This window comes from Cyprinus carpio, chromosome B8 (assembly GCF_018340385.1).
Source record: "Cyprinus carpio isolate SPL01 chromosome B8, ASM1834038v1, whole genome shotgun sequence".
Classification (NCBI taxonomy): Eukaryota; Metazoa; Chordata; class Actinopteri; order Cypriniformes; family Cyprinidae; genus Cyprinus; species Cyprinus carpio.
The window spans coordinates 21,500,643-21,516,256 of NC_056604.1; the positions used below are offsets into that span (position 1 = coordinate 21,500,643).

Consider the following 15,614-nt stretch of genomic DNA (forward strand, 5'->3'; position numbering starts at 1 on the left):
AACTCAAGCCAAAATCTCTCTCTCTCTCTCTCTCTCTCTCTCTCTCTCTCTCTCTCTCTCTCACACACACACACACACACACACACACACACACACACACACACATACATACACACAAACATACAAACACACAAACACACACACACACACACACACACACACACACACACACACACACAAACACACCCACTTGACCCCGCCTCTCCAGCGGAAAACACTAGTCTGGCGCTTTCACTCAGGTCCGGTAGCGCATCTCAGGATAAACGAACGCGCACGAGTCCTCTGATTAAGAAACTGCGCATCCACGAGGAACCTACTAAACCTCATCCCTGTTTAAAAAGGTGAGTCGTCTCATTTATTGTCTTATTCCTCAGAATAATTCAGTTCTTTCGTGTATTTCTCAAGATTCTGTGATTGCTTATAGTGAGTTTAAAGTGATGAATTATAAAAAAATTCTGACGCCAAAACCAAAACATGAGTAATAGTGTAGCTAATTAGACGTTTTGTTAATACAATTTACAATACAATACTTTAATATGTGAATATTATATTATATTATATTATATTATATTATATTATATTATATTATATTATATTATATTATATTATATTATACTATAATGTATTTCAGAAGTGGAGTACTGCAATCTCATCACATAAGTAATGACAAGATTTTAATACAAATTCAGTTTGGGATTAATTAGTTCAAGTCTGCCACTGAATGGATTCAGCGTTTTTTTTTCCCCCTACGACTGGTAAAAATATGGCTCAAACACATTTTGATTCATACATTAGTAATTTATTCTGCAGTCTATTGTTATTCTACTTATTAATGGAGCAGAAGATGCTTTTATTGTTGGTTTGTTAACTTCTCTTTTAATAATCCCTCCTCTCTGGGCTTTGATAAGCCAATTGTGGAACGACAACATGAAGGGAAGTTAAAAATAAAAGCACTTTGTAATCATTTCCAGTAGGCTATATTTTCAATTTGGCTATTGAACACTATTTGGCTAGTGAAAAACACTAAAGCAGTATGCAAAACAAGTTTTATGATGTATTTTTAGTGCATCTCTATGTACTTAGAAGAATACTTTTTAGAAAAAGACAGTCTTCTGTTCAGTCCACATGAATGATTCAGAACGATTCATAAACGACTGTATTTGTGAACCAGTTCAACACATTCATTGAAAAAAATATTCAGTTTCATTCGGATTCATTCAGAAGTCTACATAAGTGTGTGTTTATGAGAGAGAATGAGTGTGTGTGCGTGTGTCAGAGAGCCAGTTCACCTGTGAACATGAATCAAATGAAAAGCTTCACACCTGGCGGGGCAGGGATTGCAGATTTCCGACCTGGATTCACAATATGTTTCAAGGAGAGCATTTGAGAGCAGTTGGCTTGTAGAGAAATTGAAATGATTAAACACAATGGCAGAAAATCGAGAGCTGAATTAAGTGACTTCTAGAGATTAATCTTTGCTGTTTCTACTCTTATTCCATAGGAGATAAGCAAGCTGTTTTAAGGCATTACTGGACATAAGGCATTTGGGGAAAAAACATGACTTATGTGTTCTGTTTTGATGGGAAATGGCATTGCAAAGTTTTGCTTTTGTTCATCTGATTTATATCTGCATACGAAACATGTCTCTTTGTTGAGTAAAGTCAAAAGATCGTAACACCTTTAATCAACTTCATTTTGGTTAACAAAATATATATATATTTTTTATCTCCCTCCTTCAAAGCCATAAGACTGATTCACGACAAACAGGTGCTGTTGAAATGGATCTGAATGTGTTCAGCTAGACAAAAGGTCTTTTCTGACACTAGATCGATTCATCAATTCAATTTGCATTTAAAGGGAAAACAAAAGTTATTCTGAGAAGGGGAACTGTTGCATGAACAATGCATGCTGTCATATATTTGATCATTGGCCACTCAATCTGTCTCACTTCCTACGAGTGTTGTGCAGCAGATGTGTTAGGCTATAGGAAAGGTGTAACTTTAGGAAGAAAAGTGTTTTCACAGAAAGTGTTAACAGCTCTGTCGGAGCTATGTTATAGAGGTTACAGGAAGAGTTCACGCAAAAATGAAAAATCTGTCATCATTTACTCACTCTTATGTCATTTCAAACCATACACTTTCTCATTTTTAATGGTAGGTTGTCTTTTACATTTGACTTCATTGTACAGCAGCATCACAGCACTTGATATGAAACAAGTAATAAATTCTCTGGGCAATCCAGCTGATGTCCTGATGTGTAGGAATGGATTCAGCCAATATACACTTGAGACCTACAGCACTTTCTTCCTGTGCTTCTTTGGAAGCATTTTAAAGGAATCATGAACTGCCTTTGTTTTTTTTTGTTTTGTTTTTTTTGTACTTTTCTCTGAGGTCCACTTATGTTATCAAGTCTTTTAAATTAAAAGAAAAACAAAACAAAACATAATTTAGAGGTAATAAGCTATTTTCTGTCCTGTTTTTAACCCCCCTCACCAGAACGCTCTGTGGCGGATTGTAGTCTCTTAAGTAAACGCCCACTGCTATGATTGGCTAACAGTTGCATATGTTTGACAGCGTATATTCCTCATAGATGAACGGTGCTGTGATTTAGGTAAAAAACGCATAAATACTCAATACATATCAAACGATCTGTAAGAAGAGACAAAGCAATAGTGACCACGTAATGAAAACAGTTATCAGCGAATCGGTGGGTGGAGCTAAACAGGCAGTGATGTCGAAGCAGGCATTAATCCTCTTCTGCAGAGGCAGTGCTTATCCACACTATTACATCATAGAATAGAACATTCCAAAAGCTGTTGTTTTGGCAGACTGCCTTCAGTATAAGCTGTTTTTAGACTAACAACAGAGTTTTGAGTTCTGAAACTTACAGGATGTTTTTACAATGACCTCTTATATGTCAAAAGATCAAGAGATTTTTTAGTTCATGACACCTTTAAGGTTGGAATACACTGTGACCTGCAGATTTTCCAAAACAATCTCATGGCATTTCATAACTATTTTACACAAATCTCATGGCATTTCATAATTGTTTTAAAATGATTGGTGGCTTGTTCGTATGAATGATTTTTATAATTGAGAATAAAGTATGTCATCATCAAGGCTTTCGCAGCCGATTTTGAGCAACTTTTTGCTCTCGCAGTACTTTGATGGCACATGTGATCGTAAGGCAGCTGCAGCAACGATCAAAGTCGGACAAATTTTCTAACCAGAATGCATTGCTTTTGTCAGGCAGCAGTTGGCGCGCAGACCGATCTGCGGCTGACTTGAAGCAGTTGAGACGGGACCGACACCATATCACTGTCACATGTGGCATCAAAGTACCTTGATAGCACTCCGAGAGCACCCAGCTGACTCAGCCGGTGCAGTTTCTCCAGAGCGCCTGCAGGAGCTCTGATGATGACACTGCTATTTCATGATTGGCCAGATTCACTGCATGACGACAATCACATGTGTCTCAGGTTTATTCTAACATCCTCATTTCCAATAATGCTCACAAATCTGTGTTTTTAGAACAGTAAAAGATGGTCATGAAAACATTTATGAAACGTCTGCGTATTTGACAAATACTGTCTTTTATTTACTTCATCTGTGATAGTGTATGCAAACATCTTGAGAGCGTCACTAAGGGGAGCAGAAAGTGTCCGACTTGACATTTGAGATTTTTAATTCCGCCCTCGACTGCAAGCCATAGCCCCTCACTCCAGAACACAAGATCCAGGCGGCATGGTTGGATCCACATCTAGGGGGTGGAGATTGGTAGGTTTAGGGATAGAGATGGGTGGGTTTAGGGATCAGGGGGTGGAGACCGGTAGGTTTAGGTAAATGTAAATGGGAGGAGTTGGATCTGGATCCAACCACGCCCCCTGGATCTTGTGTTCTGCAGTGAGGACCATCTCCTGCAAGCGGCTATTTTCGCTGATCAGTCTGCACGGTGCTGCTTCCAGTTGATCACACCTACAGTCTCTTTGCTCATCCTCTGTCTGCTCCACCCTGTGGTGTGGATCTGCCTCAGGCCTTCCAGTCACCTGCTCTGTCTAGGCGTGAAGATCCTCTGCCTCCAGCCTCCGAACCCCGAACTGAACCTATGCCCTTCGAGCCATCAGCTCCACCGGGCTCCCTCGTCCCTCCAGCTGGAATTCCACTCCTCCGGCTTTCCCTCATCCCTCTATCCCTTGGGATCTGTCTGGCTCCTCCTTCCCCCCGGCTCTGCCTTTGTCCTCAGATGATCCAGCTCCACCACGGTCTTCCAGGTCTCCATCTCTGCCTCCTCTCCCTTGTTATTTTCCATAGTTTTTGATTAATTAGTTCCCACACCTGTTCTGTTTCTCCCCTATTACATTACCTGTGTATTTCCCTTAGCTCAAGGACCGGTATTGAATCTTTGTTGGTGGTTTCTCCTTGTGGATTTATTGGAAAGGACTTCTTGGACTTTATTCCAAGTCATACACTTTATTATACAGCAACAAGTTATAATAAAGAGCTGGGTGATATAGTTACATTTTGTGAAAAAGATTTGTGTTAACTTTGTTTTTCACAATTACATTTTGTGTTAACTTTGTCTCTCATATTCCATATCTCACAACTACATTAAATTATTTTTACTCTTGTCATAAAAATAATCAAGGCAATAATCAAAGGTTTTATTTATTTATTTTTTACAAAAAAAAAATGCCATGCAGAGACCTCAGTGAACAGTTATAAGTAATAATGCAAAATGGTGAATCTGTGCTTTGAAAGATATTAAAGGAATTACTGAAAATAAACTTTTCAAAGCAATCCCCAGCTAAAGGGGTTTAAACAAGAAAACCTCCATGGTAACTTTTTCAACAATTTTAAACAAGTCTTAAATTAAGTCGGAGGTGTTAAACTAGCTCCCTAACACGGCCTTTAGAAAACTTAAACTGTCACTTCAGGTTACTGTGATAATCACATTAATTTCAATTTCAAATTTTGAAAACACGTTGTATATATTCTACATCTCATCCAGTGAGGGCTTGTTAATTTATTCTTCATCTAACCCAGTTGACACCCTGAGGATGTTTATTCAATCTTGTCTTTAAAATGTGCTTAATGAAGATTTGAGCTGATTACATAAATTGTCTCTGACATTCAGCTAATCCTGCGGTTTAAATTTAACTGAAATGAACATATGGCCATTTTTATAACCGTCTTGTCCATAAAAACAATTTAGAAACCATGTAATCTGTGATTAGCAATTGGTGCTTCATTTATCTGATGAATGTATAAATCAAGGACCACAATTGATCCCTGACAAATAGGTATTTTTAAATGTATAAAAAAAATAATAATAATAAAAAAAAATAAAAAAAAAAACCTGATTGAAAATGAGGATGATGAGATACGCATTTAAGACAAAATGAATTAAGCAGTAGTTACTGCTTTTGCAACAACTGACTGATTGGTAAAGAGACAAAAACAAAAAGCACAATCGCTGCTTTGCAGTAGCTTGTTACAGTAAAGACCAAAGAGCATTTGTGCTTAATCTATGAGCCATTTACTCACTTAATTAGAGGGCGCGAGTGAATGAGGCTCATTTGCATTTCAACAGCAACGGCCATGTTTGATTGCAGCCGAGATGCATCTTTGACTCAAATCATGCTGGCTTTCATTAGTATCCTTACAAGTTTCTGTTTACTGCTGTTTGGATTGACAGAGTGTACACAGAAAGGAACATTCAGATCTCAAGTCCCGCTGATTCTTTTTAAGAATAACCTGCTACGGAAACCAGCCATCTGAAGTAAGTCAAGGCTGTAATGAAGAGCTTTTAGATGTGACTCCTGCATCTATAATGTTCAGAAGTACTGCTGTGCGGAAAGTGGTTCGGTATAGAGAACAGGAACTTTGAGGAAAATTGTAGCTGTGCTCATTAGAGTTTGAAAAAGTCACTTCATTATATGAGCCAACTCAACTTTCAAGTCAAGCTAGCACCTATATATTGCGAACTGCATGTTTGGTAGCACACGCCTCCACAGGACGCACTCAACTGGCTCGCTTCTTCTTCACAGATATTTCAATTCATCTGTTTAAATCATCTGTTAATGGTTTAAAATTCAGCTACAGAGTTGAGTTATGAAGAAAGCTAACCAAAGTGTATCTCTTTCCTTGTTATTATGCCAAAACAGCCACTGTTTAGGTCTCTACGAGCAGTATTCCAGGCGTAAGCATGGATGGCAGTAGTGGCGAATGGCTCAGCACTCCCGTGCCCTCGTGTTGCCTGGAAAACCTCACCATGGAGAATTCCAGCAGGGGCCAAATCTATGAAGTCGTGCTGCAGTCGACGAACACGACTAAACGCAATCCGCAGTTTGTTGGTGTGGAGCTCCTTCAGTCTTTTAAACCCCTCATCATCCCGTGCTATGCTCTCGTGGTCCTGGTTGGAGTTTTCGGTAACTACCTGCTGCTTTACGTCATCTGCCACACCAAAAAAATGCACAACGTGACCAACTTCTTCATCGGTAACCTGGCGTTTTCTGACATGCTGATGTGTGCTACCTGCGTGCCCTTTACCCTGGCATACGCTTTTAACCCTCGCGGGTGGGTTTTTGGAAGATTCATGTGCTACCTGGTGTTCCTCATTCAGCCGGTGACGGTCTACGTGTCGGTTTTCACACTGACAGCTATTGGGGTGGACAGGTGAGTGATGCATGTGAGCGTTGTGTCTCTTGACAGTGTGACTAATTCATCATTGCATCAATGTGTTATTAGCATTCTGGAGCTTTTGTGAAGCATGGATATTTTGGTAGAGTATATGCAGAGTTTAAATTTGTCTGTGTAACAGGTTGTTGAAAAAATTTCCTTATATGTAGTTTAGCGCAACACAAATCTGTGTGGGATATAGAAGTTACTGTCTAATGTCGTTCAGTTCGAATAGAGAACAGATGATAATGATGATAACTGGAATCTGAAAATTATCATTATTTCTTTAAATGTTTAAAATTTAAAGTTTGTTCTGATCTACTAGCAATTAGACTTTTCTTCAAACTTGCTACTATTATATAGATTTTAGCTTCAACAGATTTCTCTTTGAACAGATTTTTCTTGTTGCTATAGCAAGGTCATTATAAAAATGTCTTGGAAACCTTTTCACCATGCCTTCATTATTTATTTTTGCTAATTTTCAAATGGCTTTATAGCTTGTCCTTGTCCCAGACCTAGACCTTGACAGTCATACACTTACTGTGAGACAGTTGAACATACAAATAAATTAAATGTTTATATAAGTTTAAATATTTAAAGGAAACCTATGCCCCTTTTTATAATATGTAAATATACGTCTCAGGTGTTCTCAGAATGTGTCTGTGAGGTTTCAGCTCAAAATACCCCATAGATCATTTATTATATCATTTTGAATATGCATATTTTGAGTGGAGGCAGAAACACGCTGTTTTCATGTATGTCTCTTTAAATGTAAATGAGCTGCTGCTCCCCACTTTTCCAGAATAGGGCTGTCCTTTACAGCTCCTTCCTCAGATACTCTGCTAAAAAACATCTGTTTCGTTTCGATTATCATGTCTATCATGCTGAAATCATGCATTTTAAAGCCATATCAGTTTACACTTTTGATATACGTTTTTCTGAGTGCAAACATCTGAAGCACGTGCATAGAAAGCGGCTGTCACACAGTACTAAACTAAGTTCTCTTTCATCTCTTATTGCACTTAAACTTTCTTACAGTTATGAAACCATAACCATACAGTTAAGGTAAACCACTGGGAAAGAAATTGCATGTTTATTTTAGATCTGTGTGGCATCAGCGTAATATACAGTAAATAAATCTATAAATGCACTGCTCTCTAGTCTCCTCTGATGCTGGGATTCTAAATAGTGTTCTGTGCTCATCTATGCAGCCAAAGAAAAAACAGTTAGCATGCATTGCTCAAACTTTCGCCATTGCTTGCGAAAACATGGCGGCGCCATGGATGGAAACTTGCAGATTAAGGGGCGGTAATATTATAATAAGCACCCCTTTCTACATCATGGAGGAAGTGAAATCTGAGCGGCTCGCTTTTTCATAAGCTTGCAGAGAAAGGCCTACCAAAAAAAAAAAAGTACTGGGTCATTCCTTTTCACGTTTTCTGGGATGGTAGGTGCACCGTGGAACCAATTATAGCACTTAAACACAGATTTTTTTTTTAAAAATTATGACATCACAGTGTGCACAATACACAATTTGTGCTAGAAAAGACACTGATGGGAATTTTAATGACTGTCAGAAAACTAAAGACAAATTACAGAAGTGTTCTGTGATATATGTCCATGATTAAACTTAGTTAGACTTCTATTTTCTAAAGATACAGATTTATCAAGCCCCCCATGCAACCTTTTTGGTGTATTTCATCTCACTTTGAATGACTGAGTAATATAAACGGCTCTTTTTCTGGGGGCCAGAAGAGCCTGTAAGTTCTTATGGTACACAAAAAAAGCCATGCTATTATGTGACACAATTGTATAGCGACACATTCTACAGAAAGCTGGATGGCTAAAGTAATGTCAACATGCTGTCATATGTTAAATACTAAGGACACCAAAAGTAAACCAGAACTTCTTATCCCCAAATCTGAAAAGAAATTCAAAGTGCATCTTCTCTGTTTAACTTTGTGGCTTCGTACAGCCTTTAACCTTCACACTTCCCTCCTTGCGTAGGCATGTGAGTCAGTGATGGATGATGGTGCTGAGTCAAAGAAAATGAAAAATTGGTGGTTTGTAGTATAATAGGTGCATTAAGAATCCATTTACCTTACAGTGAAGGCTTTTTTTGCGCAGACTAGACCGTCATCTTCTGTACATGGTCTGGTGGTTCATCTTCTGTGCTTTTACACGTGATGAAGCCTACATGAATACTGTCTTTAAAAGCCTTTGATATGATCGTAGGCGTTTGGATGCAGACCCATTCATAAAGGCTGGATCGGAGGCAAGGAAATGTGCATCCATTGACGAGTGAGCTTTTGCAGCAAAACATCCAACAGGTCTTTCTCACCTTAAAGCGAATGAAAATAGTTATTTTAGGGCTTGTTTTGATCCCATTTCTTACAGCCCACTGATTATGTCTCTACAAAATCAACATGCAAAATTTTGTATTTGCTTCAGCTTATAACGTCTATAACACATAGCTCTCAAACTCAAATTGGGTCCACTAGTCAGCTGGCGTTTCCAAGGTCAATGACGTACAAGAGCTTCTTTTAAAATCCTAGCTTAAAGCACGTTCCTAGAAATAGTATAAAATGAAACAGTATGTTTTTGTGCTCAATTTCAAATGATAGTGTCAATTATAATAATAAATCAGTCAGATAAAGAATCATTTTAAGCAAGACAGTACATAAACCTTGACCAATCTAAACTGACTTACCACAGTATGGGCTTGTTCACACAAAATGCATTTTTGGTTTCCATGGTCCTCATTACAGTTTTGTAAACATGCGCTAGGCTTGACAGCGTCTCGTGATCGACATGTTTTTAAAAGACTATGTCAAGTTTAACTTTTAAAAGATCAAGAAGACCTTTCACTTTTTGACATTCAGCTGCGCTGCGTAAACAGATCTCTTCGTTACATATTAGCATTTTGGAGAGATCAAATAGCATTTTAGGGCCGCTGGAGAACTGAAAGGCTCTTTTCAGTGCTCGATTTCCTCTAAATTGAAGAATCGATTCCTTATGAGATCCAGTCTCGATTCTAAGACTCGCAATAAGCATTTCCTCATTTTAAGAATTTGTCTTCATTAATATGTATCACCTTGACATCATTTTTCGATCAAATTTTCAATTAAAATGCATTTTAAAGGGATACTCCACCCAAAAATTATAATTCTCTCAACATTTATTCACCTTCCTGCTGTTCCAAATGTATACTTTTTCTTATGGGGAACAGAAACAGATTTTTAGAAAAGTAATCCATGAGTCCATATAATGCAATTGGAATGAACCACTACTAATGATAACTAAAAAGGCTACTAATTTTTTAAAACTATAAACAGTGGGCTGGAAACAATGAACAGCAGAACGGTTAGTGAGTTAATGTTGAGAGATTTCTTTTTAATTTCTAAGCGTAGTTTTCCTTTAATTCATACATTTAAAATGTGCTCATAATAGAAGAGAAGTCTTTGATTATATTTTAATGTATTTTTGAATAAATGAATAGAACAAAAACATCTCTCCGGGGCCAGTTGTACTATTGCATCAGATGCAAATGTGTAATCACTACTGTAACTTGTTGCCTAAATCTGTCATTTTAACTTCTAGATACTACGCTACGGTTCATCCACTGAAGAAGCGCATCTCAGTTCTGGCTTGCACATATCTTCTGTCTGGGATCTGGATTCTGTCGTGCGGTCTGGTGGCTCCTGCTGTGGCCCACACGTACCATGTGGAGTTCAAGGAAGAAGGTTTCACCATCTGCGAGGAGTTCTGGATGGGTCAGGAAAAAGATCGGCTAGCCTACGCTTACAGCACACTTTTCATCACCTATGTCCTTCCTCTGTCCGCACTTTGCATCTCCTATTTGTGCATTTCAGTGAAGCTTCGCAATTGTGTGGTGCCAGGTCATCGTACCCAGAGCCAAGCGGAAGCTCAGCGGGCTCGGAAACGCAAGACGTTTCGTCTGGTGTCTTTAGTCGTCGCTGCTTTTGGGATCTGCTGGCTGCCAATAAGTGTCTTCAATGTTCTTCGGGATATTGATATAGACCTGATCGACAAGCGCTACTTCCTGTTGATCCAGCTATTGTGTCATTTGTGTGGAATGAGTTCCTCTTGTTGTAACCCGTTTTTATATGCATGGCTGCACGATCGTTTCAGGGCGGAATTGCGCAAGATGTTTACCTGCCATCGACGGATTGGCATCGGGATTCCTGCACACAACTGCGCCACCGCTAGCGTGGTTCTCTGACAGAAAAACAGCACGTTGAGTTAGTTCTAAGACTACTGAGGCTAGTAGAACACTTGGGTTGCATACTTTTGGAAAAGAGAAAGTGTTCACGTTGGTCTTGGCTGGAACTATACCATCTGTAAGGTTCCCCCACATGCATCTTGTTTTAGATGGACACAGATGGTCTTTCTTGGATGTACAAGCCATGTGAGAAAGCTGTTGGATTTAGCCACAAGATTTCGCCATGCTGTCTGTGATTTGGATATGGATTTCCTAGGAAGGAAACTAGATGTTGATCACATTACAGAAAAATGGTCCCTAAAAATACTGCAACAGAAACATACAGATACCCAGCTTTCAGAAAAGCAAATGCTTTAGCTTTAAAAGTGAATTACAGCTTATTTTAATGCCTTTCGGACTGTTGGATTAAACATGTTTAAACTGCATGTGTTTACACAAGATGTCACTGAATATATATTAACATCAAACAGATAAAATAGTCAAAAAGAACACATGGCCTAGAAATACTGTATGAAATATTAAAACCTTTTACTAATTAAATGTTTTCATTACTTTCAGGACTTTAATGTTTTTTGTGCTCATAATAAAGTGTGCAAGAATACAAAACATATTGTCTTTATATAAAAAAAAATAAAAATAAAATTGTCTGCACAAGCAAAATGTTATTTTTATTTTACAGCCAATAATATAACTCTGGATGTTGTATTGTAGTTGAATTTGTTCATTATTGAACCAAAAATCCAGTTATCTTCTTTGTCCTGAAGCAAATAAGGAACAAAACTAAAAGTTCAGAAAAGAAAGTGCCAAAATGTGTCCAGTGAGAGAAAGTCTCATTTTTGTGATTATAACTGTACAATTTTGTATAAATTCATGTAACGTTTCATAATGTTTCATTAATAAACGGTGTCTGGACTGGCGGTTGTTTTATACACAAAGACACACTACTGGGTAAACAAAATAATTGCAATTAACTTTGTGTTGTTCGGGTAAATGAATACAGTGTGAATATCTCTGTAACATTATGTTTTCCAAGACAAAAAAAAACAAGGATTATTGCTCAAACATTGGTTTAATGATCTGTACAAACCTCCAAATATTACTGTTTGGGCTAATAGTTTTATAAATGAATCAAGTGAAGCACATAATTTAATGTTTTGGACACATTTGCATGTTATTTACAATTATATGTTACTGTGATATATTAAAATTTATATTAAATGCAAATAGCTGAGCTTAAGAGTGTTTTTGACCCACGTAAGTACGACTTAAAGGGATAGTTCACCCAAAAATGAACACGTTGTAGGATTCTTGCTGTCCATGGGTCAAGAGAGAGCTCTTGGAAATTATCAGAAATATCTTAATTTGTGTTCCAAAGATGAACAAAGGTCTTACGGTTTGGAACGACATGAGGGTGAGTAATTAATAAGTACATCTTTATACACACTTTATATAAAATTATAATCAATTACTTCACAAGTGCTTTAGTATGTTAGTCAACACATGAAAATAAAAATGTACATAAATACCACTAAAATCTAGTTAACGGCATCATGTTACTGCTAACTTTAATAAAAATGTACATAAATACCACTAAAATCTTTCAACAGACCCATGGCCATCCAAAGCGCTTTACAAGTTGCCTCACATTCACCCATTCACTCACTCATTCATACACCGACGGCAATGGTGTCAGCCATGCAAGGCGCCATCCAGCTCGTCGGGAGCAGCTGGGGTTGGGTGTCTTGCTCAAGGACACCTCGACACTTGGTCAGGTGGAGCTGGGGATTGAACCACCAACTTTCTGGTTTGTAGACAACCTACATGAACCACTGAGCCACTGCCGCCCCCATTTAATTCAACTTTAATTCAAAGCGCTAAACTTCTAACTTTAATTCAAAGCGCTAAAGATTCCACCAGTACGTTCACTAATTCAAAGGAACAGCATTGCATCATATGCGTGTGAACAGTAGCAAAATAAACTGATGAATAGATGAAGCGTCTGCAGTCAGTAACCTTTCAAATGGTCTGGGCATGTTAATATCCTCAACACAACAGCCCAAAATGAAAATGAGCTACAGCAACAAAAGACAAACCAATAAAACGGAGGAAGCGTTTCTATGGTGACCAGCTCAGTACATCGTTTGTGTTTTTCTCTTTCTCCCCCCTCTCCACTAAATCTCTTTCTATGATAGATAGTCATGTTTTCAATGGTCTGCCATCCCAATACATCAAAGACAGCAACTACACAAACACAGCTTCGATAATGGACCAGTGATTCACAAGGAGGATGACAGAAAATGTGAAAGACAAACAAGCTGTACCCTACAAATGAGTAACTAAAACACTTTCCTCTCTCCATCTCTCAAGCTGCAGGCTGCAGGCCCAGGTTAAGCTCAAAGGTTTCAGATCTATTGTGCAAGCATAATAGAATTTGCTGTTCAGTCCGCAGACACACTGCCATGGCAGTATTACACCTGGACTGAAAATGAGTCGACTTATCAACTTATCTTTGATTTCTAATGTCAAGGGTCTGCCAGGCTACCAGGTTTATTAAATGGAGAAATAGTAGTGACAACACCAAACGGATGTCTTTATAGGTCTTCGAGCTTTCTTTTAGGCCAAGTGGTGGAGCAGAGACCCCGTTACACAGTGAATAAAAATGAGTTCATAACAGGGTTCAACGCAACTCAGACAAAAACCATACAAAAACTTGGAGATATATATATAAACTTATACTTCAGCTAGTTACCAGTACTTGTCATTTTCATTTAGTTTGACTTGATGTACTAAAATAATTATAACTAAAAATAATTTCAGTATTTCTTTCTCTAGGTTACATCGCCAATAGGTGGTGAAAAGAGAGTCATTGAATCATTAATTCAACCAGTTCATTCAAAAACGAATTAATTCACCCCAATCTCATGAGAAAAGGTAACTAATTTACAAGATGCTGATTTTGTATGATGTGATTGTGATTGATGTGAATTTTTAGAAAAAGAAAAGACATGAGCATGAGGGTTAAACCTAACAGTAAGTAGATGGGGCATTAGCAGATCATGCAAATTCATACCAATTTGTGCAAACACAATTCAGCAATGAAAGTGTAACTGCGAGATGCAAACATTGAATCTGCTTCATTTGGAACTATTGTCCTTAGCGGAGCAAAATAGTCTAGTAATAATGTGTCTAAAATGTAAGTCACTGATTATTAACTTCCTGTTTATTGAATTGTAAAAAAATAAAAAATAAAAAAAAAATAACAAATAACAAATCAATACCAGTGCTGACCTCCTGTTGAAGACCCCTTCATCTTTAGCAAGATAAAGCTAAAAAAAAAAAAGAAATCAATAGATCTCTGAATGAATTAAACTGAAAGGAAAGTATTGTTAAGCAACTGTTGACTGAAAATGTGTGAATGATGATAGACAACACAGGATAAAGAAGATAAGTCAGAATAGTCCTGATTGTGAGTTGAAATAACAGCATGGAATGAAAGCAGCTCTTTTGTGTGTGGACCGGTTTTCTATTAAGTGTGCTTTTTTTATTTCTTTTGCCTTTTTTTTTTTTGTTTTGCATCAGACAGAGGTGGTCAGCAGCAGTGCTCCATGCACTCTCATATGTATTCATCCTCATGGGTTATTACCCTCAGAGCTGCTTCCTACTGTGCTGGAAAACTGAAAGCCACAGTACAGGAAGTTGTTTCAGGAAGAAATGAATTGAATATTAAACCCAAATCACAGCAATGAATAATATAAATAAGGCCAAATGTAAAATATTCAGCTTCCTGAACATTCCATGCAACAGGTACAAGAATGATTGTAATTAAAATTGTGCATTTTTTCCCCATCACTTTGAGGTTACACAATTTATAATTACTCACAAAATATAACAGCACTGCACATGTAAAAGACACAATATATTCACACTTACTGTCATAAATATGTCAGCATGGAACTAGGATCATATATTTTTATATTCTCTGCTCATTAAATCAGTGTATATGCATGCATTAAACTCCACTTTGACTGAATTTGGATTTACTGATGATACGAATCAGTCCATCTCAGTTTTTTATGTCTGCTAATTATCTCTTGTTTCAAGCTACTAATTAGCCAACTGTAGATACTGTAGACAGCATAACCTTTAAACATTGAATTAGGCAATATAATTAGCTAAAGATATTTTGATAATTGTTGTGAATGACACGAGGCTCATACTGTTTGCATATAATAGTCAATTAAAATAGCAGCCAAGTATCATTTCAACACAGCGCACATATAATGATGAAGGCCATGACATCCTCTTGAGCTGCCAGACTAGTTATATAGAGAGCATAGTGTGCTGGATCTTACTGCCATCTACTGGACAAAACTGTACTCAACAGTCAAACTATTATCATACTGCATGGATACTATGAGAATTCATTCTTATAGCTGTTAACCATAAAGCCTAATGTGTCATATTTGATATGCCTATTTCTAAGGCTTTTAAATGATCAACGTGATCAAAACTTTGGTCTTCTGTCGTCTGACAAGCTTTTAGCAAGTAAAAGTCTTTTTAGTTTAGTTATAAAAAGAATCACCTTCAGGTTGTCATTGCTGTTAAATCTTTACTGATTTTTACGCAAGTAAATGTAAGAATAACCTTTATATTGTAAGTAATTTTTCAAGATAAACATTTACTGGACAGAAGCA

The 15,614-nt window shown here is 37.5% G+C and overlaps 2 protein-coding genes across 5 annotated transcripts in view; one reads left to right on the forward strand and one right to left on the reverse strand.

Annotated features, from left to right (window-relative positions):
- LOC109053914 (disintegrin and metalloproteinase domain-containing protein 9) overlaps positions 1–15,614 on the reverse strand; it is a 1,168,157-nt gene that overhangs the window by 713,665 nt on the left and 438,878 nt on the right. The gene's annotated exons all lie outside the window — the stretch shown is intronic.
- Positions 194–12,166, forward strand: LOC109090308 (prolactin-releasing peptide receptor-like). Of its 3 annotated transcripts, none has more exons than XM_019104101.2 (3): positions 194–341; positions 6,164–6,674; positions 10,278–12,164. In XM_019104101.2, the coding sequence occupies exons 2-3, from the start codon at positions 6,205–6,207 to the stop codon at positions 10,918–10,920; spliced, it is 1,113 nt and encodes a 370-aa protein (XP_018959646.2). In that variant the 5' UTR covers positions 194–341; positions 6,164–6,204; the 3' UTR covers positions 10,921–12,164. The 3 variants fall into 3 exon arrangements, with proteins under 3 accessions (XP_018959646.2, XP_042586044.1, XP_042586043.1); XM_042730110.1 differs by lacking the exon at positions 194–341 and adding an exon at positions 3,806–4,270 and having other exon boundaries at positions 10,278–12,166; XM_042730109.1 differs by lacking the exon at positions 194–341 and adding an exon at positions 5,252–5,778 and having other exon boundaries at positions 10,278–12,165.